General features: G+C 43.6%; 1 protein-coding gene across 3 annotated transcripts in view; it reads left to right on the top strand.

Annotated features, from left to right (window-relative positions):
• Window positions 1-26026, top strand: part of CATSPER3 (cation channel sperm associated 3) — a 46877-nt gene that overhangs the window by 7723 nt on the left and 13128 nt on the right. The window contains exons 2-4 of one of the 3 annotated variants that reach the window (XM_053291836.1): window positions 5257-5412; window positions 11963-12116; window positions 17823-18062. In XM_053291836.1, coding sequence (XP_053147811.1) covers window positions 5279-5412; window positions 11963-12116; window positions 17823-18062 — 528 coding nt within the window. In that variant the 5' untranslated portion in view covers window positions 5257-5278. Of the gene's footprint in view, window positions 1-5159; window positions 5413-11962; window positions 12117-17822; window positions 18063-26026 lie in introns of those variants that run through there. The other 2 variants (XM_053291837.1, XM_053291838.1) reach the window with 2 other exon arrangements.

Here is a 26026-nt window from a genome sequence, read left to right as displayed (position 1 = left end):
AGGTGGTCCAGAAGGATACCATGGTCAGTGGTATTGAACGCTGCTGCAAGGTCCAGCAGAACCAACAGGGGCATACTCTCCCTGTCTAGTTCCGGTGTAGGTCATCAACTAGAGCGACCAAGTCAGTTTCAGTCCCATATCCAGGATGGAAGCCAGATTTAAAAGGGTCTAGATAATCCATATCATCCAAAATCCTCTGCAGCTGGGACGCCACCACACGCTCTATCATCTTGCCCCCAAAGGGAAGGTTAGAGACGGGTCTATAGCTGTCTAGGTTAGAGGGATCAAGGGAGGGCTTTTTAAATAATGGTCTTACCATCACCTCCTTGAGGCATGATGGCATCTTGCTCTCCCTTAATGAAGCATTGATAATCACCTCCAACCATCTGCCTGTACCCTCCCTGGAAGCTTTTATTAGCCATTAGCCATGAAGGGCAAGGGTCATGAGCACATGTCACCCACACACTGCCCAGTATCTTGTCCACATCCTCAGGCTGTACTAACTGAAAAGAGTCCAACACAATAGGACCAGATGGTACCTGAGGCACATCTGCCAGAACTGACAAAACTCTGAAGTCCAAATCAGCATGGATGTGAGCAACTTTATCTGCAAAGTGACATTCAAACTGATCACAACGGGCTGTAGATGGTGCCTTCCCCATTACCTCTGGGGATATGTGGAGCAATCCTTTTGCTACATGGAACAGCTCCATTGGTCTGCGCTGAGCAGATACAATGGAAGCGGAGAAAAAACATTTTTTAGCTCCCCCCCCATTGCCACGGAGTAGTCCCTAAAATGGACTCCAGCCCATGTTCAGAATCGTAACAACTCTTCTGCCAGCGTCATTCTAGCTGTCCAGGTTGTTTCATTGCCCTAAGCTCCAAGGAAAACCAAGAAGCAGAAAGGGCTCCACCAAGCCAGAGAGGGCATTTACAACATCATCAAATATTTATATACCGCTTTTCAACAAAAGTTTGCAAAACTTTTACATAGAGAAATAATAAAATAAAATGGATCCCTGTCCCCAAAGGGCTCACAATCTAAAAAGAAACATTAGACACCAGCAACAGTCACTGGAGGTTCTGTGCTGTAGGTGGATAGGGCCAGTTACTCTTTCCCTGCTAAATAAAGAGAATCACCGTGTTAAAAAGGTGCCTCTTTGCCCATTTAGGAGTGACCATGTGAGTAGCCAGGCTGTCTCCACATTCCAGAGATTCACCAGGGCCTCAACAGAGTTGCCATTAGTACCCCTGCTAATTGAGCAACGAGACACCTTTTAAAGTGGTGATTCTCGAGAGATTTAGCCAGAGGAGAGCAACTGGCCCTATCCAGCCCCAGCATAGCATCCCTCCCATGACTGTTGCTGGTGTCTGCCTTGTGTTTCTTTTTAGATTGTGAGCCCTTTAGGGACAGGGAGCCATCTTATTTTTGTATTTTTTTATTTTTCTATGTAAACCGCTTTGAGAATTTTGTTGAAGAGCGGTATATGAATATCAGTAATAGAAGTAGTAGTAGTAGCAGCAGCAGCAGCAGCTCTGGACACTGGAAACTCCAAGGGCTGTCTGGAAATCAAGTGGATCCATAAGCCTCCCTGGGTGGACCATTTTAATTGGTCCACTATCCCTGCAGAGGGTAAATGAAGCAGTCAAACTAAACCCCACCAGATGATTATCTATCCATGACAAGGGAGTTATCTCAAATTCCCCCATCTCCAGATCATTTATTCCCTGGTCAGTAAAAACTAGATCCAGCATATGTCCTGCTACATGGGTAGGGCCCAATAACAGCTGATCATTTATTCCCTGGTCAGTAAAAACTAGATCGAAATTCTGAGATTGCCTAACCTGGTAAGGGGAAAGGTCTCATGATAGATGACTGCAGTGCCCCCTTCCTGACCCTCAAGGCAGGGCTGCTGCAGGATCAGGAAACCTGGAGGACAGAGCTGAGAGAGACTAACCCCACCCAGCTCATCCAACCAGATTTCCATCACACATACCAGGCCAGCATGCTCATTCACAATCAAATTGTAGACATGAGATGTTTTGCCATTTACTGACCTGGCATTCAACAGCAGCAACCTAATCCTAGAGGGAGTGTTCCCAGAGATCCCTGGGGCCACAGGTTTGGGAGAAGAGCTGGAAAAAGGAACAGGCCTCAATTGCCTGGAATATTTCCCCCTGTAATGGCCTGCCCAACTCCCATCACATCTCCCTCTGCCCGCTACCCAGGAGACAACCACTCCTAGGCCATCCCCACTCCTCTGCTCTCCCAGACACATCTCCCCAGTCCAACCATCTCCAGCTCCTCTGTTTTAATTAAAAAAAAAAAACAGGTCCCCAGCTTCTTCAATCCTGCAGCTCTATCTTCCAGTCTGAGGATACCATGGTCCTTGATGATTCCTTTAGTCTTCTGGTCCCCCCAGTCTGCTCCATGCAAGGCTGAGAGCCACGAGGACAAGAGCCCTTGTGCTCTCATCAAGAGGCTCACGCCCCTGATGAAGCCTGGTCTTTACAGCCAGCAAGGATCACCTGGAGAGGTGGAGCAGAGGCAGACCAACAGTCAGGCCCCATCCAAGATGACTTCTCCAATCAAGTTCACAACATTGTTGACAAATTATAAATTGTCGCATATGAAAATGTCCACCAGGCACATTGATCCTTGTTCCAAATAAACTAGATTAGATTTAGAATATTGCCAATATGTCAAGAAATATATTTTAGGTTCATGGTCTTGAATGTAGTTTTGGATTCAGAGTGGCATATAAATATTTCCCTTTATAGCACATTTCAATGAATCTCTTAATGTGTATTGACTGACATTAATAACACAGTTGTGGCCTATTAATTTCTATGATCTTAAAACTCATGCTGCTACTTATAGTATATGCAGACTGAATTAAGGGAATCTCTTTCAGATGAGTTTTCTTAAGATACCTATTAGGACCTAAGGTATTATTTGTGCCATTTTAAATTGGAGCACTACAGCAAAATGTTTTTTGAAAAATAAATTTAATTGGAAAAACACACACCCCTAAATGATGAGTTCTATTTCATTTCTCTGAGGTTTTTTTTTTTTTTTTTAAACCACTTGGGCTGAAAACCGCTCTTCAGCAGTATCTGTATAAAGTTTATTTTGTATCAGTATTATAGTACATGTGTAACACAGACATTTAGCATAAATTCTATTTGCTGGAAATTCTTAGATGTAGAAGATCATACATAATCATTGCTCTTATTAAAATTATATACCACTTTTTAAAAAATCACAAAGTGGTTTACATCTATACTCTCCTCCTAAATCCCTATATTAGGATTTCCAGATGTCCCATATTTTACAGGATGTTTTGTTTTGTAGGCCTTGGGGCCATCCTATTTGCTGCCAGCATGGCACGTTTTTATATTGCAACTTGGGAGAAATCAGTGACAGTAGCTACACAGATTCTATGATCTCATTTTTAATAGATGCACATGAAGAAGTACATAAGCAAGACACACCCTTGTGCATTAGAGTTCAGGTTTCTACTTCGTTTGCTTTCCTGTATGCAGGAAGACAAGTTACCGGTTGTTAAGGCAGACTAATACAGGAGACCATTGAATACTGCAGGGGTAGCGTTCTAGGAAACTACTGTGAACGTTAAAACCTTAAAACCATGACATTCAAATACTAAATCTAACCTTAAAATGGGGTTAGGTTCTGTGCAGGCTGCTCCTGGGGATTTATAATGCAAATATCCATCCCTATGTGGCTGGATGAGGGACTGAATCCAAACAAGACTGAGGTGCTCATTGAAGGAAGCAGAAGTTCGGGAAATGGGATTCAGCTGATTCTGATTCTTACACTCCCCCAGAAGTAACAGGTCTGCAGTTTGGGAGTACTTCTGGACCCTCTCTCTGATACCTCAGGTGGAGTTGGTGACCAGGAGTTCTTTCTCTCGGCTTTGGCTGGTTCGCCAACTGCGCCCTTTCCTGGAAGTGAGTGACCTTAAGATATTGGTGAACATGCTGGTAAGCTCCAGGCCTGACTACTGCAATGAACTCTACATGGGGCTGCCTTTGTACGTAGTCTGGAAACTGCAATTGGTGCAGAATGCTGCTGTCAGATTGGTCTGCGGGACATCCTGAAGAGACTGTATTACTCTGGTTTTAAAAGAACTAGACTGGTTACCAGTAGTTTTATGGGCCAAATACAAAGTGCTGGTTATTACCTAAAAAGCCCTTAACAGCTTGGGCCCAGAGTATTTAAGAGAATGCCTTCATCGTTATGAACTCTTCCGCCTATTAATATAGTCAGCGGTGGTTCATCTGAAGGTGCTGCTGGCTCATCTGATGACTATTCAGAGGCAAGCTTTCTCTGTAGTTGCCCCAGAGCTGTGGAACCCATTTCGTGCTGAGTTTACAGCTGCTCCATCCCGGTTGGCTTTTAGGAAATAACTAAAGACACATCTCGGCAGCCAAGCTTTTTAGCTGTATAGCAGTTTTTATGGATAGTTATTTTATTTATTTATTTCATTTATTTAGCACATTTTTATACCGCCCTAACCCAAGGTCTCTTTTAATTTGAGCTTTTAATTGTTTTAAAATTTCTTGGTTTGTTTTATTGTTGTAAACCACCTAGAGACTTCAGTAGTAGGCAGTATACAAGTAAATAGTGTGAGGCCAAAGAAACTGAAGTAAGATCCAAGGAGTGACCTTAGATATACCTAAGGGCTTAGGCATGTTCAGTGGGATTTTTGACTGCTCTCGCACAGCCTCTTCGACAGTAGACCCGGCATGTGATAGAAATGACGTTTGAAAGATGCCTCTGTTTCAAAGGCTGTTTGCCATGTTCTGTGGGGTGTCACTCTTTGAGAACCCCAAAGCTTTATTGGGCTCATTGTCCTACCTTGTTTCGCAGTAAAGCCTAGTCTGGAACACCTTTATCTGGAAGTCCATTTTTAATGGAACTTCCAAGTAAATGTGCTTAGAATCTATACATCTTGAAAGGTGTGTGTCCAAAATACTTATCATCTTACTATGTTTCCTGTGTCTTTTCTTCAGTAGCTGTTTTGTTCTAGTTATAACTTTGGCCATATATTTGTTTCAGAGAAGTATGCATATTCCTTTTAGATCTTACATGTACTGCTCTGGAGTTGTAACTATGACTTCACAAAGTCCATGAGGTCACATAGGGACATTCCATTCCTTTTCCTACTGTGCTTGCTAACCTCCTGTGTTCCTGTGCTTTCTTGTTTTCCAATCTCCCCATGTTTATTAAAGGATTAATATAAAAGGCACCAACATGAACAAATCAATTCGAGGTTCTGACCCTCCAGAATTGCATGAAATCCATCACTTTACTGAAAACCTGTCTTATGAGGCTTTTAAGTCCACATCCAACATCGAAGAGGGAAAACTTCTGTTTGGACGATACAAGTAAGATTTCAGTCAGGTCTCTTTTAGCTCTACTTCATAGACTTCCTTTTCCCCTGATGTAGATTATAATGGTGGGTCAGCTGACTGGTCATTCTTTTGCAAGTTAATTACTAGTAAATGGATGAAGAGGCCCAGAGGATGTTTCCTGAATAGCTGCTAAAGGCCTAGACTCTTCTGAAAGAGTGATGCCATGAGGGCTCTGGAAAAAAGCTCATAGATTTCACCTCAAAGGAGGGCGCAGCTGAGGCAGTGTAACAACAATATCTGATTTATGCTTAGAGGCTGGCTTGGCGAGTGTCTCCGCTATATTTTGGCTAACTATGCTAACTTATCGACTTAAGCGTTCCCTTTCCCCAGTTGGTCTTGTGCCCCAACACTTGATGACTTCCATTCCTCTTGGAAAAGTGCAATTCAATCCAAGCTCTCTTTACTAGGATTTTCGTCCATGCAACTTCTATCTGTGGGGCTGGAGAGGGCCAAGGCAACACTTAAACAACATAAACTTGACGTTGAGTGTCAAGTGGACTTAACCACAGCCCCTTTGTTGCCCTTAAATGAGCATCTTAGATACCTTGTAACCCCTGAGCAGAGGCGTAAAACGGCGCCCAGGGCAAACACTGAAATTGCGCCCCCCCATCTCATACTGTGTGGGAGGAGGCAATGGTAAACCCCTCCTGTACTCTACCAAAGACAACTTCAGGGCTCTGTGGTTGGCAGGAGTCAACACCAACTCGATGGTGCTCTCTCTCTCTCTCTCTCTCTCTCTCTCTCTCTCTCTCTCTCTCCAATTGCCATATGAAATAAAGTATTCTTACTTTGGAAACATTAGAAAAATACCTGTGTTATCAAGCAAACCATTAGAATAGTTTATTAGGATACTTAACAATTTAAGTGAAATAGTTAGAAATAGTTAAAAATTATAATATTTCCATGCAAAATTTTAAAAGAAGATGGCGAGAGCTCTTAAAGAAAAATAAATACTTTCAGCGATCTGTATTTTGGTAAGAAAACTCATTCTGACCTTGAGATTGCGTGCTAAATATATTACCTCGGAACGAAAGTGATGTGTCTCATTACAGCATCTGGAAAGGAAAGAGGAAGGGGAAAACCGAGATGGAAAACTAGGGAAGGGGAAAACCGAGATGGAACTGTATCTGTCTCCATTTCAGAGTCATTAAAGTTCTACTGAACGGCTTGCTCAGTAATTTAAGAAAAAGGCTCCTTGTCATCATCATTATTAGTGATCAGCACCAACTCAGTCACCATTGAAGGGATCTGGGAGGCTCCATGCAGAGCTAGCCTCAGCAGCCAACATGTATATTATTTAATCAACTAGAAGTTGCTGGGAAAAGTTCTAGCGTACTTGAGCAGCGGAAGGAGGGGTGTCTCTCTGTGTGTGGGGGGGTTCCCAGTCAGCCACTTAAGATTTCACTAAGGGAGGGGGTGGAGACTCGGCTGCGGCAATCTCTGCTCCTCTGAAATGCCCTTTCCCAAATATAATCGAGGGGCTCCAGAGAGCTCACGAGCCTTCTTATTAGCAACACCACCCAGCACAAGCAAAAAGGCATCAGCAGGCGATGCAGGGTTCCCCTTTCACCCTCCCTCTTAGGAGTCTAAATTCCTCCGACCCGAAGTTGCTGGGAAAAGTTCTAGCGTACTTGAGCAGCGGAAGGAAGAGTGTCTCTGTGTGTGTTCGGGGGTTCCCAGTCAGCCACTTAAGATTTCACTAAGGGAGGGGGTGGAGACTCGGCTGCAGCAATCTCTGCTCCTCTGAAATGCCTTAACCCCCGGCAGGCAAGCAAGCAAGCCGCTCCCCAAAGAAGCGCCCCCCTCCGGGTTGCCATTGTGCAGACACACACACCTTGTTGTCCTTGTAATAATGTGATGAGTGCGACACAGACATAGCAGGCAGCTGGCGGCAGCAGCAACACAAACGCTCTGGGCTCTCCCACCCTGCCTCGTGGTCACCACCGAGTCGACGCACGCAATGAAGAAGTCCACGTGCAGGCGGCGAGCTCTCTTCCCACTTGCCAGACACGCATGCGCGGCGTGTCCTCCTCCCTCCCGACACGCATGTGTGACTGGTGGCAGGGGGCGGCACCACGGGGCGGGGCGGGGAGTGAGCTCAGGCTAGCGGAGTGATATGAATGAAGGAGACGTTGACGACGATGCTGAAGAAAGAAGAGCAGCAAGCAGGCAGGCGGCCGCAGGCAGGCACTGTCTCTCTGCAATTTTAGGCGCCCGTGGCGCCCAGGAGGGGGGGGCGCCGGGACCCGGGGAGGGGACTGCGCCTTGCGGACTGCCTGCTGTGCAGTCCGGACAAAAAAATTTTTTTCGCACCAAAAATTTTTTTTCACACACAAAAACTTTTTTTGTAAAAGGCAGGGGACCAGTGGGGGCACTTTTTTGCGCCCCCTACCGAGTGGCGCCTGGGGCACGTGCCCCCCTGCCCCCCCTATCGTTACGCCCCTGCCCCTGAGGCCTATCCCTTCCACCTGCAGCTCTCTCACCACCATAGAGCATAGTTTTCTTTGGCACGATTTAAGATTTAGAGCCTTCTGCTCTAGTTGAGGGTAGATATAAAAAAACTTCCATACCATCTATACCTCTGTCCTTGTGATGCTCATCAGGTAGAAATGTTAGAGCATGTGATTCTTTGTTGGGAACTATATAACAATGTCAGGTTGACCTTGCTTGTTTGTTGAGCATGCCTAGGGATTCTGCTCCTTAGCAAATGGTTGAATTTCTGTTATCTGATTTAAGTCCTTATATTACTCATCAGGTTGCTAAATCCTGTGCAGCAGCATTAAAAATAAGGCAGGCCACAGTCAAAATATTTGGTAACTGCTAATTCCAAATAAGTATTACTTTCTGTAAGTTTGTTTTTATCTTTCTTTTTAAAACTCTTTTTTAAATTACATATACTGTACTGCAATGTATAAGTTAATGTTTTATGCTGGTTTAAGACTGCAATAAAAGATTTGATTTGAATATCTGATTCAGAACAACAAAACTGCCCTGCAATGTTTGAATAGCATAACTACAACTCCCATCGTCTCCAGCTACAATGGGTTTTGGTTATTGTGGCTGGGGATGATGGAAGTTGTAGGTGACCCCAAGTTAGACCCCAAGCCTAACCCCAGCTGTGCATGCTTCCTGGCCATTTGCGTGGCTGGGTCATGGCCTTCAAAATGGCCACTGCCACCAGGAAAAGGGCCATAACAGCCCGAAACTGGGCCAAGACAGCCTTTGCAGTACTGCGGGGAGGCTGGCGGGGGGAGAGGGAGACTAAGTAGACCCCCTGTGGCCACACCAGCACCCCCTAAAGCCACCGGATCCATGGTGCCGCAGCTGTGAGTAATTTTTTTTTTTAAGTTTAGAACCCCCGAGTCAGTTTGAGGGAGTGGGGTTCAGTACCACAAAACCGAACATGCCCAGTTCAGTTCATGTCCAGTTCAGACTCGAACCGAACTGGGCAAACCGGTTTTGTGCAAACCCCTATCCTATGCACTGTATTTGATGGGATTTATTCCCAACTAACTGTGTTTAGGATTGCAACCTTATTAACATCATATAAATCTTTAAAAGCCAGCCCGTCCTGCTTCTTTTCAATGGCCAAGAGGAAATGCACTCACAGCACAGGGCAGTAACCAAGCATTAGATGTGCTAAGCCTATATGGATATGTCTTGGACATAGCTATTTATACGTTGGATTTGTCTTCTGTATTCAGATTCCTGCAGGAAGAATTTATTATTTTTTGTATGGAAAATACCTGGAAGTGGAGGAATTCCAGTTAGGGACTGTACCAGCTGTTTGCAATAGGTTGAAGCAGATATTCTGTAAAAAATATAACTATAGCATTGTGAGAAGGACCTTTTCAGTTGTGGTGCTGCATAATTGGAACTCCCCACCTGAAGGGATCCTTCAGCTCACCCCAACCCATGGAGTGGATGACATCATCACACACCATGCCAAACTACCATGAGGTGTCCCTATGTGTCCCTACAACTGTACCCAATTTGGTTCATATTGGTCCAGGCATTGCAAAGTTGATGGTCGGGGACACACACACACACACACACACACACACACACACACACACACACACACAGAATGCCGGGTGATCTCAAAAGCCAATTGGAAAGTAGTCTAAAAATTGTTCACATGTTATATTGTCTTGGAAGAAAACTTGGAAGAAAACTATCAGAATGCAAAACAGAATCCCTATATGTAGGTTTATGATAACCTTTGGTCATAATTTTGCCAGACTCAGAAAGGATATCTGGTGTGCGTCCATATGACGGGAATTCATTGATGATATTAATCAAATCAAAAAATGATTGAAATGGACAATCTGATTTGGAAATGATGAAAATATCATCAATAGAACAACCATAATATTTAAAAAATGTATTTATAGTATGGATTTTCTTCTCCATTTAAGATTACCTCCATTTCCAGATATGTCATATAAAAGCTGGCAATACTAGGAGCTGCAGGGCTTCCCATAGCTACCCCTTTCACTTGAAAATAGTAGGTGTCCTCAAAACAGAAGTAGAAAAATGTAAGACGACGGTAGCCCAACAGGAATTTTAACACATTTTTTTAGCAGCGGGGGGTGGGGGGGCACTACTGACAGTTCAACCCAGCATAGCATTCCTCCTGTGGTTGTTGCTGGTTTCTCCCTTGTGTTTCTTTTAAGGTTGTGAATCTTTTAGGACAGGACTCCCCCACCCCCACTCCCTGCCCAATGTCCTTTGCTATGTAAACTGCTTTGAAGACTTCTTGCTAAAAAGTTGTATATAAATATGTAATAATATTTTGAAAAGTACAGATGGCTTTCTTTTTATTCTCACAGTTCACATACAGAGGGATTATTAACATATTGCAAAATAAATTATTGATACAATTGTATTCAGATTTGTTTTTTAATTGTATATAACAAGTTAAGGAATGGAACTCAGAGCAAAATTCTGAGTTCTCCAGAATATTATTGTAATGCAGAACTCTGAATATTCTGAGAATATTCCGCCGCTATCAGATAATGCCTGAATATGCTAATCATTATAAAATCAAGATAAGTTCCACGGAAATGACTGCTGCTCACAAATTATTTAAAAAACATACACACAGTGAGTCAGAAATCATTTGGAAAAAATAGTATTGCCTTTCTCCTGATAGCAGATGTGTTCTCAAGCTATGAGCATTGAATTTGGTCAACTTTATCACTGATCAGGGAAATCAGAAAAAAATTATATTAGTGCTTATCAGCCCATTTAGTAAAAAGCCATGGTGAAAACAGCAGCTACTGAAATAATCTTTCGAGAATTGTAGTATTGCTTGGAGAGGTCTCATACTATGATGAACGTTTTGGGATGAATGGGTTATATCCTAGATGACACAAATCAAGATGTTTTTGGGGGCAGACATGTGCTCTTAATATAGTTCCTCACTTAATGGAAAGACATTTTTCAAGTGGAGATTAAAGAGGCAGCCCAAGATATTCTGGCACCTGAAGCATCCTATTCTTCCTCTTCTCTCTTTATTTAGCAGGGGGAGAGCAAGTGGCCCTATCCATCCCCAGCACAGCATCCCTCCAGTGACTGTTGCTGGTGTCTGTCATATTTCTTTTTTAGATTGTGAGCCCTTTGGGGGACAGGGAGCCATTTTATGTATGTATGTATGTATGTATGTATGTATGTAAACCACTTTGGGGATTTGGTTGAAAAATATTCAACTGCTATATAAATATTCATCATATTTGTATTCTTTGGCGTTGTCAAATATTGGTAATCTTTGGTATTGTAGTGTCCATCACTTGTGCTCAGCCAGCAGGTTGGTAAATAGTTCCTCCTCCTCTTCCTCCTCCTCCTCTGCTGAATTTCAAAAGCAATAGGGGAAGGAGTGGAAGAGGAGACTGCCAAGTTAGAGCATCTCCTCTAAAAGCTACAAACAGAGAAAGTGTGACGCCATCTCAAAATTTGCCACCCCCACCCTGCCAAATTCACCACCCTGTGCAGCTTGCTTCAGGTTGCTGTATGGATGGGCCAACCCTGGGAGTCTGAAGCTATGGTTGTTGATTCTGCTCTGTGTACTTTGTTAATTTCAGAAATCTGTTCCAAATGCCTTCCCCCAGCAGCTTTCCCCCCATGGGATTCAGAATGTTCCAGTTGCCCTAGCTACATTGTCACTAATTCTTCTCTCCTAAACTGGCTTTTCTTTAGGAAGAAAAAAGTCAAAAATGGTCAATTGGCTACATTACACACATTTGTGTATATGGTGTACTTCGTGTGATCTGAGATATGCAAATGAGATCTTATTCCTGAACTGACTTTAAATATGAACTCTCTCATTGCCGGATGAACTTTGATCAACAAATCTCGCCTTCTCTCACTCCAACTCTCTGTTTTGTCCCCGGAATCTTAATTGTCTAAATCCTGATACATCGTATGTATTTGCCCTTGTTTGAATGACTGGATCATTTAGAGATCTCTTGGATTGATCAGATAACGTTTCATAGATTCAATTCTGATAGCTTTCTCTTTCCAGGAGGAGAGATCCTGAACTATATGCTTTCATCGAAAGATTATTCTACCATCCTCTTTTCAAGTCAGTTATGATCAGCACCATCACAATCAATGCAATCTTTTTGGCTATAGAAACGGAATATAAAGTTCGCTATGAATCACCGTTCTTCCTGGAGGTAACTAAAGAAACACAAAGAAACACAATGGAGGCTATTAAAGTTGATTCCTCATTTTTCTTTAGTGTACTAAAGACACTTTTCTTCTTTTCCAGAAGAAAAGAGGAGTGAACTGGGAAACAGGGTATAAGGGAGAACAAGGTACAGGGTATAAGGGAGAGCTCTGCTTTCCTCTCCTTCCTTTCCCCTTGGCTTTCAGTCAAGTTATGAGTACCATATTTGCTTTCCTTGCCAAACAAAGTAACTGTATGGGTGGAAAATTTTATATTTGAAGAACACATTATCCATACATGGCCAGAGGTGTATCTAGGGCAAATAGCACCTAGGGCAAGCACTGAAATTGCGCCCCTGTCGAAACACCTGACACCCATCTTTCAGATAACTTTACCATACTATCAGCTCAAAAATACAACTCCAGACACTTTCAGGAGAAACAGGTTGAAAGCAACCCACACATGCATACAAACACACATACAACCATGCATGTGGCACATATGTGCCAGTCACCTTCCCAAGGAAACACAGCACATCCATGTGCTGGGCATGCCTCCATAGAGCTAAGCAGTGAAAGCTCTCTTTAGCAAATGCTCTGCCACTTCAGCACATTTCACTACAGGTTGCTGCCTCCAAGAAATTCAGGGATGGGGTTTTCTCTGTCACAGCTTTTGCCTTAAAGGGAGATGGTTGCAATGGGAAATCTTAGGAGCCCCAAACAATCTGAAATTATCCAGCAGCGTACAATAGGCTTGGATCCAGCAGCCTGATCAGGAAGAAGGTGGAAGTTGCAACTAGCCACAGAACAGCAAAACAGTGTGATATTCAGTTTGTTTGTTTGTTTTTAAGCACCATACAAGTTAAAGGCAGGCACTTTCCAAGTTTGAAATCCCACAAACCTTATAATCAGATTATTTGACAATATGCAGATAAAGATAGAGCTCTGTATAGAGAATTAAACAGCATGCGAGTGAATATTTCTATTTTATTCCTTGCCTCTCCCCCCCACCCTTCAGTTTTGCCAGCTTATAAGGTATTAAACCAACATTGTCTTTTTATGGGATGTTTTGTCCACTTACTTTTGTGCCATTTATATCTGTTTTTTAAATGCTTGGGTCTCTTGCCAACAACTTTGCATTCTTCTGAGTCCCAAGATCAGGAAAAAATTTAGATTTGGGTCTTGCAGAGGCCATTTGAGCATGTTTGGTGGCCATTTTTGTTTTCAGCAGCCTTTTTTTTATTTTAAAAAATGGCCACTGCACATGCTCAAATGGTCCCTGTGAAGTCCTATGCCTTGCCAGGCCTCACAGAGGCCTTCTGAGCATGTGCGGCAACCTCCAAAATGGTCACTGCACTGATCTTTGTAGGCCCAAACAGGCCTGAAAATTAGCTCAAGACAGGCTGCAGCAGTGATCCAAGAGGCCAGCGGGGGAAGGGGGAACCTTTGCAGAACCTCCCCCCCCGCGGCACTTAGGAAGCCCCCCCAAAAGGGGCTACAGGTAAATAAAAATTATTTTTTTAAAAAATCTGTGAATTGGGGAGTGGGTGGGGGGGCAGCATGGCACTGGCACCCCCCCAGAAGTGCCTAGGGCACATGCCCTGGCTTCTCCCCCCTAGTTTCGCCTATGTACCAGCTTGACTTCAGAGGCAGGGCCACTATCTGCACTTATACAATGATCAACTATTACTTGGTGACGGGAGGGGAAGCTCTGTATAAATACTAAGAGCCCAGATCTTGCTAAAATTCATTGTGACTCCTTGAAAGCCACGGTTGTTCAATTAGATGTACCTATGGCTAACTTTAACTGCATCAAGTTTTAAGTGCTCACACATTTTCTTATTATTTATTTATTGAAAATATTTATATTGCACCCCACCAGTATGATACAGGTCGAGAATCGCTTATCCGGACTGCTTGGGACCGGATAGGTTCCAGATTTTGGACTTTTCTGGATTTTGGAATCGTCCATTGATAGGACTTGGGCATTCTGCAGCATCGTAATAAAGACCTCCTTCTCACCGCCTCCCTGCTTCTCCTCCTCTCTCCCTCTGCCCTTCCATCTGTTGAGCTGGAAACAATCCAGAACAATAGCCACGGCAGGGCCTTGGGGCGGGGTACACAGTGGAACTCCCACAAGAGCGTGTGAAAGTTCCAGCGGGGTGGGGGTGGGGGAGGAAAACAATGGCAGTGGCGAGAAGGCGAGCGGAGGAGGCGACAGTGGTGGGCGGCAAAAAACAATGGTGGCAACGAGGCGGTGGATGGCTAAAGCGGAGGAGGCGAGAGGAGGAGGTGGGAGGTGGTTGTGGTGGCCTGGCCCAGCCCGGCCCTGAAGGAGGAGGCGGGATGGCCCTGGCCCTGATTTTAAAGTGAGCTGAGGCTTCCCGCACTCCCCGCCCCCCGCCGCCGCCGTGGTGTCCGGATTTTGGAGCATTCCAGATTTCGGGTGTCCGGATAAAGCATACCTGACCTGAACTGCTTGAGGCAGCGCAGCTCACAAAGACAATAAAACAGATAAAAAAATACAAAATCAATATAATTCCATTTAAAACTAGACCTAGTTAAAATCAAATTTACTTAATGGAACAGAAAAAGAATGAAAATTCTGAAAAACAGCCATAGAGTCCTCTGATCTGGATCATGACTGTGTTGTGCCAGAAGGGGTTTTAACATGTTTTTCCATTTCCCCATGTCAAGTTTTCCCTACATGTGACTATTTTTTCATGAGGATACATTGACCTCCTGCGGAGCCATTTTCCTGCCAGAATCACTCTCCCTCTTCACAGCAGTTCATTTAATATGATAAAAACCTGTTTTATCAGTGACAGTTATTTTTGTGTTATGATTTGTAATCGCACTTTACCTCCTGATTGTTTGTTTGTATTAGTGGGATTCTTGTTTTACCACAGGCTTGACTAGTACTTACTGTCAAGTTTGAAACTGAGCGGAATATGTTCAGATTGATAATAATTACTTTGTCTTTATTTAGCTTTCCTCTTGAGAAACACTTATCTCTCATATACCTTAAATGCCTTGGTTTACATGAAGTCAGCTACTATACATAAACCTTTGGGCTTTAATAATATCTCCTCTCCTTGTGACATGGAAGCCAAAAGAAAGGTCTGGTTAATGTCAAGAAGTACAGTTGCAGTTTTGACACTTTTATAAAAAGAATGTCAAGGTCGAGAGAGAGCCAGTGTGGTGTATGGTTAGCGTGCTGGACTATGACCATGGAGACCTGAGTTCAACCCCTGTTCAGCCATGAAACTCACTGGAAGACTTTGGGCCAGTCATTTCACTCTTTGTCTAACCTACCTCACAGGGCTATTGTGAGGATGAACATAACTGTTTACACTGCTCTGGGCTGATTGGGGAAGAGTGGGATATAAATATAGGAAGTAAATAAATATAAAAATGTCTGAGCACCTCTAGTACTTTCAGCATTGAACATGTGCAAGTGTTTTGCACCTTAATGTCCTGTATTTCCCAAAGGAGTATACCAGTGCTCAGTCTTCTTGACTGATCATCTTGTCTATTATCCTCATTCTAATCCACAATTAATGGGATCATGTTGATGCCTGCATATCAACACTACATATCAACATATACAATAAAAATAGCATTCTAGGAGAGAATAGCGTGTACCCTGCATGTACAATGTCACATGTGATGAGTACACATTTGCAAATATGTCCACATTTGTACAATGTCACATGTGATGAGTACACATTTGCACACACATAATGTTAATGTTATTGTTAACTGCCCAGAGATGTAAGTTTGGGGTAGTGTACAAATTTGACAAATAAATAAATAATACACAATGGCCAACACGATATGCATCACCAGCATTGGCTCTCTGCAGGCACTATAGCACACATGCCAGGCAGTCCTGACAGTGTTATACAAGTGGACAGGTTCACAACTGCGGAAAATTGTGCACCAACACTTGTGCAGCACTACTTACATTATTTCCAATGAAAGTAGCACTGTGCAACTGTGAGAGCACAGTTGTAAGTAGTTTCACAACTACCCACTTGCACAACACTGTGGGGGTTGCCTGACATATATGCAGGCATGCCAGCAGCTGGGGCATTGTGTATCATATTAGCCATGGAGGGAACTGGAAGGCCATAAATAGAAACAAGCAGTGTTAACATCTTGTGCAGGCTACAACTGGTTCCCTGCTTAGAGCCTAGCCTTTAGACCTAGCACACTATGTCTCCTGGGTGACTTGGCTGTTCTTTCACCAGCCAAACCTCCATTGCCTGCCCACAGACTTTCTGCCCATAGACCCCAGGACCAGCCCTACTATCTCCTTGGGCTCTCATTACTTCACCTTAGATCTCCATCACCCACTTTAGCCCCCTGCCTATTTCATCTCAGTTCTTTTAGCCAATCTGTTTCTTGACTAGTTTCCCTAAAACTCTGTTCTCACTTGACCAAACGTGGCTTACAGGGGTTCACTAAGTTGGGTACTGGTCCAGGGATCCATGGCCACCCATCAGGGCCCATACAGAGAATGCAGGAGGAGGCTGGGTATGTAGGGTTATGATATCATCATGCTCGCTATGTGATCCTTGACTGGGCAGGATCACGAGAGAGAAGAAAATGTTGCTAAAGAAGCAGCAAAGCCAGTGGCTATGATCAGTGCCAAACATTCTGTTAATAAGATATCTTATGGGAGACAGCATTTTGTACCCTCCTAAAATGCTATTTTCATGTGGAAAATGCTGGCTAGTGACCATTCACCACAGCCATATATACAACTAGGTCTGAGGGCATGTGCCTGAATCCGGATACTCGGCAAGTAAGGTTGTAGGTCAGATTTGACCTGCTGTGAAACTGCTGCAATCTAGTTGAGCCTTGGCATGAACTCTTGGTAACTTGTGAAGTTGGAGGGGTTTAGAACGTAATGTGATACATCAATGAAGCTTTGAGAAACTGAGATCAAGTTTAAGAGGTTAGGGCTATATTTCTGGGTTGAATTGAATGGCTGTTTTTCCACTGGCTGACTTGAGAAGGTTGCTGTCTGTCAGATTTCATTTGCTTTCCTTTGGGCCACGTAGGTGATTTTGTTCATCAAGGTTTCTTGGAAACCTCTCACTGTTTCACATAAGTTAGCTCAGGGAACAATTTACCTTATCAACATATTGCCTATTGTAGTCTCCATGTTGTGCAAATCAGTGGTGGTATGTGATCTGAAAGGGACTAATGTACAGTAGCCTTGGAAGCCAGTTGTGAAACCAGGAATGGTATCTGTAATATATTGGATCCTTTCAGACATCCTAGAGCCACTCAGTTCCCACAGCCTGGTTACAGGAAACGTCAATATGTTGAATGGGCTTGTGGGGGTGGGGAGCAGCTGGTTGTCTCAGTTGTATCTATTTAATGGGCTGTTGTGTTAGGATGGCCCTTTCCCCCAGAGTTGGTCATGCTCCAACAAAGGCAGCCTTGAATGTCTAGGTTTTTGGGAAAGGGCAGCAAACAATATATTTAATGTTGGTGGTGATTGCTGTAATTGATAAATGTAGCGTGAATGTACCTGGAGGAGGGAAAAAGCAAAGACCTGCTATTCCAGGGCTTGGTGCTTTAACTGGAGGTTATTTCAAGCAATAGGTGTTTGGTCTATCTAATGTAAGACTTTTGCAACTGGATCACCAAACAAATGCCTTCTAACAATGCATCTTATGCACATTGTGTTTCTTTTTCAGGTTGCAGATATGAGTATTTTAGCAGTTTATACCACAGAGTTTCTACTGGATATTTATCTGGATCCCTTGAATTACTGGAAGGATGCCTATAAACGATTTGATGCTTTTGTCCTTATAGTGGCTTACATCCCATATCTTATTGACAGAACCAGCCCTACAAACTACCGTTTTGCAAGTGGGGTGAAAGGATTCCAGGCATTCCGAGTTCTCAAACTTATCTACTATAGCCCAGGAATGGCGGTAAATTCATGAGGTTTCATTAATAGTGAAAAAAGATACTGTAGATATAGTGTTACTGTCTCACTTCTGAATGATGAATCAACATCTCCTGCCCCTCCCATCCCAAATATTTTGTCCCTTCAGGATTAACTCAATTTTCTCTTAAGCAAGAGGTGATTAGAACCTGTTTAGTTTCTTTAGTTTTGGTAGGTTCTTTAGTTTTTATAGCTCACAGTTTTTGGCTTTTAAAATATTTTTAATTTGAAACTTTAAAAAAAATGTAATTTTAATTGTGGTTTTAGCCTGATCTTTTAACTTGTTTAACTTAATTTGGTTGACTTTACTAGTCTTATTTTACATTGTAATTTTTGTATTAATGTTGTGAGCTGTCCCAAACAATAGTGTACTAGGGGGGTGGGGGTATAAATATTGCAAAATAAATAAATAAAACTGAAATGTTTAGAAGTAGTATGTAATAGAGCCTTTCCTAGACTCGCATGTTTGAATGCTTTCCATGCTCTCATTGCTCTGAGGACTTGTCATCTGTCCTCAGACCTGTCACTAGAAAAATGATGCTGAGTTCAGGAAGAGATAGAGGCTAGTATCATGAAACAATGTGCCCTGTGGGCAAGGATTGCCCCCTATCTTGTTCTAGACTGATCCAAAGCAGGGATCTGTGAGGGACACAGACTCCAAATAGTTCCAAGGGAAAGGGGGCCAGGATCATGGCCAAAATCAAGATGGGGAGGATGTGGTACTTGGCACCAGCAAAGATGCCCCACATTACCCACTGAAGGTAAGTGAGCACAGTTTCTGACATTGCACATCACCACTGCTGATTATGTGGCATGCCTGTTAAGGACTTAGGTTCCAATTTCCTGGCTTGTGGAGCTTCAACCAAAATGAGATAACTTTAACTCTCATCTTAAGTCAACACATTTTTTTGACTATCTTGTGAAAAGGAAATTTATCATCGCAGTATTGGCAATCCAATACTCTCCCCATTGTCACATTTAGTGTTGATTAGAATGACAGTGAATGGCATTGCACTTTCTATGTTTCTAAAAGAGTTGCAGTATGTTTTGCATTATAGTAGAGCCTTTTAATCATCATTGTGTATACTACAGTACTGTACTGTATATTCTTGGAAGGTGCATATGGAATGCTGGCAAGTATTCTTTCCCAGCCCTTTCTACCCAGAACTCTGTGAAAAATGTGCTGGCACTATACTTCCCAGTGCTCTGTGTGCACCTTCCAAGATGTTGCTGGGACTTGACAGGGCTCTGCTACTTTTAAATTCCATCCCCACCCACTGGAAAAAGCATAACACTGGGTGGATGTGGGAAATGACTTTCACATTGCAGATTTTATTTATTTATTTATTTATTGGCCAAAGTGGTCTCCTCTTGAAAAATCATGAAGTTCACTGACCTATAGGGATTTCCCATTGTAAAAACAAAGATTCTCCCAAAAGGTCTAGGGCAGCGCTGCACAATTTTGGTCCTACTGCAGTGTTGGACTACAACTCCCATAATCCCTGATCATTGGCCATTGTGACTGGAGATGATGGAAGCTGTAATTCAAAAAGAGTTGGAAGGTCAAAGTTGTGCAGCCTGGTCTAAGATACAGGAGGGATAAATTAGCAAGCTGGGAACTGTGGGATAAATTGAGCTTTGTCAATAGGCAATAAGTAGCCTAAGTTTAGCTGAGATTACCTCAGTTTTTTAAACCAGTCTCAGAATTGATCATAAAGACATTGAAGTGGTGGATAGCTTCTGCCTTTTAGGATCGACCATCAACAGTAAAGGATTCAGCAGTCAAGAAATATGCCGCAGACTAGCACTTGGTAGGGTTACAATTAAGGCCTTGGAAAGGATATTTAGCTTTCAATAGCAGGTCTATACCTACAAAGATTAGAATTGTTCGGACAATGGTTTTCCCCGTGACACTCTATGGATGTGAAAGCTGGACTTTGAAGAAGCAAGATAGAAAAAGTATTGTCACTTTTGAACTTTGGTGCTGGAGAAGACTTTTGAGGGTACCATGGACAGCCAGGAAAACAAACAAATGGATCCTAGAGCAAATCAGTCCAGAATTTTCACTTGAGGCACAAATGACCAGGCTCAAGCTATCATACTTCGGACACATTATGCAAAGACCCAGATCCCTTGAGATCCCTTTCCCCATAATTCTGGGAAAAGTTGAAGGAAAGAGAAGATGATGCCCAGCAGCAAGGTGGGTGGACTTGATTATGACAGCAATGAATATACCAATGAGAGATTGTAAAGGCCAAGCTGAAGACATGTCATCCTGGAGAGACTCTATCTATGTGGTTGCTAAGGGTTGACACTGACTAGACAGCACTTAATCAGTTAATCAATCAATCAATCAATCAGTCAATCAATCAAAGTAGCCCTGCTCACTGAAATCAACAAGATCTTCTTGTTGCAGAAGACAGTGCACTTTTCCTATAAGCATTCTGTCAATGGAGGATGAGCAGCAGGACACTGTCAATGAAGAAAAGTGTGAGTTCATTCTGAAGAAGTGTGAGAGAAGTGCCTAACAGATAAGAGAGGATGAGGAAGGGGAAGAAAGGGATGTTGCAATCCTGGGCAGGCTTACTCAGAAGTAATCCCGAACACTGCATTTTCCTGGAAGTGCTCCAACTACCAACTTGCTTTTCCAATATGACTCCTCTACCCTTGCTTCCCTGAGAGCTCATATTCCTCCATTATTAACAGAATAGGTCAGAGTTTCTTAACCTTGGGCCCCCAGATGTTGTTGGACTACAACTCCCATCATCCCCAGACATGCCCTTTATGGCTGAGGATGATGGGAGTTGTAGTCCAACAACATCTGGGGGCCCAAGGTTAAGAAACCCTGGAATAGGTATTGCACCTTTAATAGAATCCAATAGCTGGCTCCCCCTGCTGCCGGAGGACTTTCAAAATGTGTCAGCATTCTGTCTTCATTAGCAAAACAGTCACGCTCTGCAAATGTGGCCAGCATTTGTTAGCCATAGGTTTTAATAGGGTAGGAAAGCCTTGATAACTTTTGAACTGCTGCTCAAAACTTTACAAAACCATTAAAAGACACTCCTCCTAGAATACATTAGTTATTTTCACCAAAATTTGAAAGAAATAGATTCTGTTCTTTAGACTGGAGGAAAAAGGACCAAAATGTCAATTTTGAGCACTTTTAACTTTGTGATAACTGTGACAGTTTTTACATCTTGAAATTAGGCACATTTGTATACCTCAACAAGTAGATCATGTACACCGAGTTTCAAGTTATTACCTCAACAGATGTTATATTTATAAGAAACAGAATGTTGAGGCTTATGATGGTTTAACTGCTACTTGCCTTCACTAAAGGGGTGCTCCTGTGCTCCTTTAATAAGCAAGGGGTGCAGTGTATAATCAGTGTGTGTGTGTGTGTGTGTGTGTGTGTGTGTGTGTGTGTGTGTGTACAGAAACACACACAGACACACAAGTTGTAACACCCAGTTTGTAGACTGTTGACTTCGGTTTTCCCCCTGGCAACCTCAGAGGTTTAGTTTTCAGTAGGGAGCTAATATGTGTGAGTAGTGGCTGCTCAGGCTAAGTTTCTGCTTGTCAGTAATTGGCTTGGGAGTTCACCAGAAGTGGGACATTTATAGGCACAAAGCTCTTATAATGATCACTTTTGAGCTTTTATTCCACTACTTTTGATCTTGGACTTCAGTTATCACCAGGTTTTTATATGCTAATTATCCAGTGTTTCTGGAAAAAGGTTGAGAAGGGGGTATATAAAACAACCAGCAGTTTACAGAAGGTAAATCGGGCATTTCTATTTATCTTTGCTAATAATACTAGAAGAAAGGGGCACTCCATATAAAATTGGAAAGAGAGAAAACTTATGGAATACAGTGTGTGATTAACCTATGGGACTTACATTTTCTCCCTGTGTATCTTTGAGAAATGCCACTTCATCCATGAAGATCTGAGCACATAGAATTAACTAACCTGAAAGCTTAATATTTTAAAAAAGACACACACAAACCTGTGAGCAGCAAACCACCCATACTCTAGGCACTAGCAATTCCCCAGGTGCATCCCGTTGGAGCAATGTATCTCATCCAGGTTCATTGCAGTGTATCTTGTGTCTTGCTTCTAATGTATTTGGCCATAGCGCAGGTAAAATATTGGTCTTGATGAGCTCTTGCCCCACATTAGAATGGAATTCCAGCAATTCTTTTCTAAAAACATATTTTGTGTTCCAATGAGACATCCCCTCTCCCTCCCTAAAGATGTGGGAGGTTGTTATAATGCATTAATTTATTAATTGCTATCTAAATTACCCCTTAGCAGGGAAACTGTATTCGAGGCTAAAAAACATGTATGCCTTCTCAGTATGGCTCCCTTTATTAATTAAAAAAACACCCCTTTTTACAACCTTCTGCCTTCCACAAGTGCAATAAATTTCCACCTTGAGGAAATAATTTCCTTGTTATATTCCACACAGAGGTGTTCTGTTAGACACAATCCTAGCTGTGATATAGGGTCCATTCATCTGTCTTTCAGTTTGAAAAGAAATGTTTCAAATGCCAAGTTGCTCTGAAAATTACTGTTTCAGAAGATGTATCGGGGATTAATTTCCAGATAATTTACCAGTTTCCAAGATCCAGAGGCACAAAGCCTCTTCTTATTGGGGGATGCCTCTGGAAAGTGCTGTGAGTTTTTGAAGGGATGTAAATGATGGCCCTGAGAAAGAAAATTATTGGATATAAGGTATAAGGAATGCCTATTGGTACATTGCTACCACCAGCATTTTTATAGCTCTCCTCCTGTTGGCTTTACCTTAAGGGAGGTTGACTTTTTAAAGATTGTATCTAAAGCCCTGATTGACTGAACCACCATTACATAGCTTTATAAAAATGCCCCATGCTGTGTAGTGTAAATGGGCTTGTTCCTCTTCATCTCCAGAGCCAATGTCTAGTTGGCGTGATTAAGAGCTTGATCACATAGAGTGTTAAGCCCATGTGTGGACTGTTTTGTGTCATGTGCATAGCTCTTTTAGGGGCCATTGCCCTTCCCTGGGGATGCTTCACCCACATGGAGGGGTCTTCACAGGACATAAGAGAGCCTTGTTTTCCCTCCCGTTATTGGGCAAACGGGCATCATGCCAAGCCAGACGGATGAAAGGGAATGGGCAGTTGGGGACTGTGAATGCCAGGGCAGCTCCCGCATCTAGTCAAGGAATACAAGCTTAGAGCTCATGTTCCTTGACTAAGAGGTGTGGGGATGTTTGGATGGGGATGTGGGAAGCACACACAGATCATCCATTCATGAATGTAGGCTGAGTGAGGAGGAGGAAAAACAGGACTCCGTATGCCCTGTGGAGATGACCTTGATGCTCAGGCACTGAAAAGGATCAGGCCTTTAACATTTTACTATTCATATACACTTTTCTCATAGTCCAGCACAGGCCTGAGAGGCTGAGCTCTACCACTGAGCTATGGTATCTCCCCACTTTTTCCATAAGACTTCAGCATACCCCGTTAGTCTGCATTTCCTAGTGAAAGTAAGCCTAAGCACATGTAACTCAGCAGAATGCATCTTGTGCTCCTGCATACCCTTGTCACCCTCTTCTTGTATTGCCTCCTGTGTGCTGCATTTCAGACTGTAAGCTGCTCAGGACAAGGGCCTATATTTTACTTGCCATTCTGGAAAGCACACGACAGATTAATGGCACTTGATATACATGTTTCTGATTAAATATTCAGTCCAGACTCTGTCCCTGCTGACTCCTTGTGCTGAGCCCTTGTAGAGATCATGTGGGGTAGTTTTTTGGTTGTTTTTAAAAAATGATTTAATGAGACATGCTGGATATCAGCAGAAGACTTCCTTCTTGGCTGCATGGCATTAAGGCCCATTCGACTGACCTCTTCCACATAATTTCTGTGTCCAAACAGCAGTAGTTCCATGGGCAATAGTAGTTCCATGTTGCTATTGAAAGTGTAAACAGAGCTTAAATAATCCATTGAGTGGTGTAGTTAGTATTTTTAGTGGCTCAAATCTAAAGTACCCTGACAGGAATAGAAGGCCATTCTGTTAGTGCTAGGGGGCTCTCCAATTTCCACTCTCATCCCACTGCAGGGCTCTTTGCGCTGCATTATACATCATTCTGCAGGGTCCTGTTGGGGGTGGCTTCAGCAGAAAGCAAGGGGCTGCAACAGAAAGGCGGTACTGGAGAAACTCCACTGTAGAAACAGAATCCTGTTTGTGGTACTTTACCTTTAGGCCATTAGATTTAGCATCAGTGGTAAAGCTGGAGTAACTTATTCTCTTCCTGGCCTCTATGCTTGGGAAATTGCCAACAGCCATGCAGTCTCAGTGGTCAACAAGGGCTTCACCATCCACAGTTGGCATTGGCACTGCCACGGAATGCAGCCAGATGGGGATGGAAGCAGGAAAGTACATGCAAAGTTGTGGATGGAGGCAGAGACTCCCGGACCTCTGTTCATGGACCTCTGGGCCTCTGACCATGTCCAGTCGCCATTGCAGCAGCAGTTCAGGAACAAGACCACCTTTAACTGGATCTCTAGGCAGACAGAGGGGCTTCCAATGCACTGGGGCAGGGCACAGTGCAAGGAAAGACTCCAGCTCATAAGGAAGAAATTTCAAGGAGGTGACCACCCACAACAAGATGTCGGGAGTGGAGCCAAGGACCACACTGCACTATGACCAGCTGGCATCAGTCCTCCTGGATAGGAGGGACATTACACCTGAGAGCATGGCTGGGAGTGCTCATCTCATCCCACAGAAGAAGCAAAGGGCAAATCAGATGGCACAACTGACCAGTGTGCCAGGGAGCAGCAGGCTCCTTGTACAGGGACCTATGCCGGCCATTGCCTTGCTGGCCACCACTGCCTATGCTGGCCACTGCCTTGCCAGCCTCCTCTGCCCTTCCATGCAGTTCCACAGCAGCCCTGGCCATGGTGAGGCATGCAGCTATGTCAGCATTACAGCCTCAGGCCACAGAGGTTGCAAGCAGTGTTCCCTCTAACAGGAAATCCCAGATGTTGTTGACTACAACTTCCATAATCCCCAAGCAAAGGCTATTGCAGCTGGGGATGCTGGGAATTGTAGTCAACAACATCTGGGAATCCCTGTTAGAGGGAATACTGGTTACAAGTTGCTTTAGGGTGGCAAGCCAGTGATGCAGGCCTCTCCTTCCCATGGAGCACACGGGTGGAGCTGCTGCTGCTGAAGCTTCCTGGAAAGGCAGAGAGTGCAGGGCACCTGGAGTCCCCTCACCACCATGATGAGTAACAACCGCGAGCATGACTAGAGCATGATCCTGTAAGTTCTGGTGGATCATGAAATGTCCACAGGATGTTTCATGGGTGTATATGCAGGGGTGTCTGGAAGAAGCCACAACACAGCAATCTTCTGGATGTCCCCTCTTGCAGCAAAACTGAGGGCTGGGACTTTCATTTCTACAAAAAAAACCCCAACATTTTCAGTGGCCTTGCAGCCAAGCCTGTGAAATTTGGAGACAGGGATACAGCCTTCGGAAGTAGCTTGTCAACCCCTACCGTGCACATCAGAATACCACGGAGAGGAACTTCAACTTCAACTTCTACAGCAGTGCAAGAATGGTTGTGGAGCAGGCTTTTGGGAGGTTGAGGTGCTGTTGATGTGCTCTTTACACCTTGCTGGATGTGGACATGGAGCTTATTCCACAGGTCATAGTGGCCTGCTACATCCTTCACAACATCTGTGAGTCAAGGGGAGACATCCTGCTGCCGAACAATCCAGATCTTCCAGCCACTCAGGCAAACAAGAGCGGCAGTGGCCAGATGCAGGAGCATGACAGGGGAGCAGCACCCACCCCTGTTCCAGCAGAGAGGAATCAGAGCAGCACCAGAGAAGCACAGGCAGTAAGAGCATCTTTCTCAAGATATGCTTGGGAGCATCTTCCACCACCCCAATGGCAAAGCA

This window comes from Hemicordylus capensis, chromosome 2 (genome assembly GCF_027244095.1).
Source record: "Hemicordylus capensis ecotype Gifberg chromosome 2, rHemCap1.1.pri, whole genome shotgun sequence".
NCBI classification, from domain to species: domain Eukaryota; kingdom Metazoa; phylum Chordata; class Lepidosauria; order Squamata; family Cordylidae; genus Hemicordylus; species Hemicordylus capensis.
Note: the sequence above shows the minus strand (reverse complement) of the source record. Positions and strands in the feature narration are given on the sequence as shown.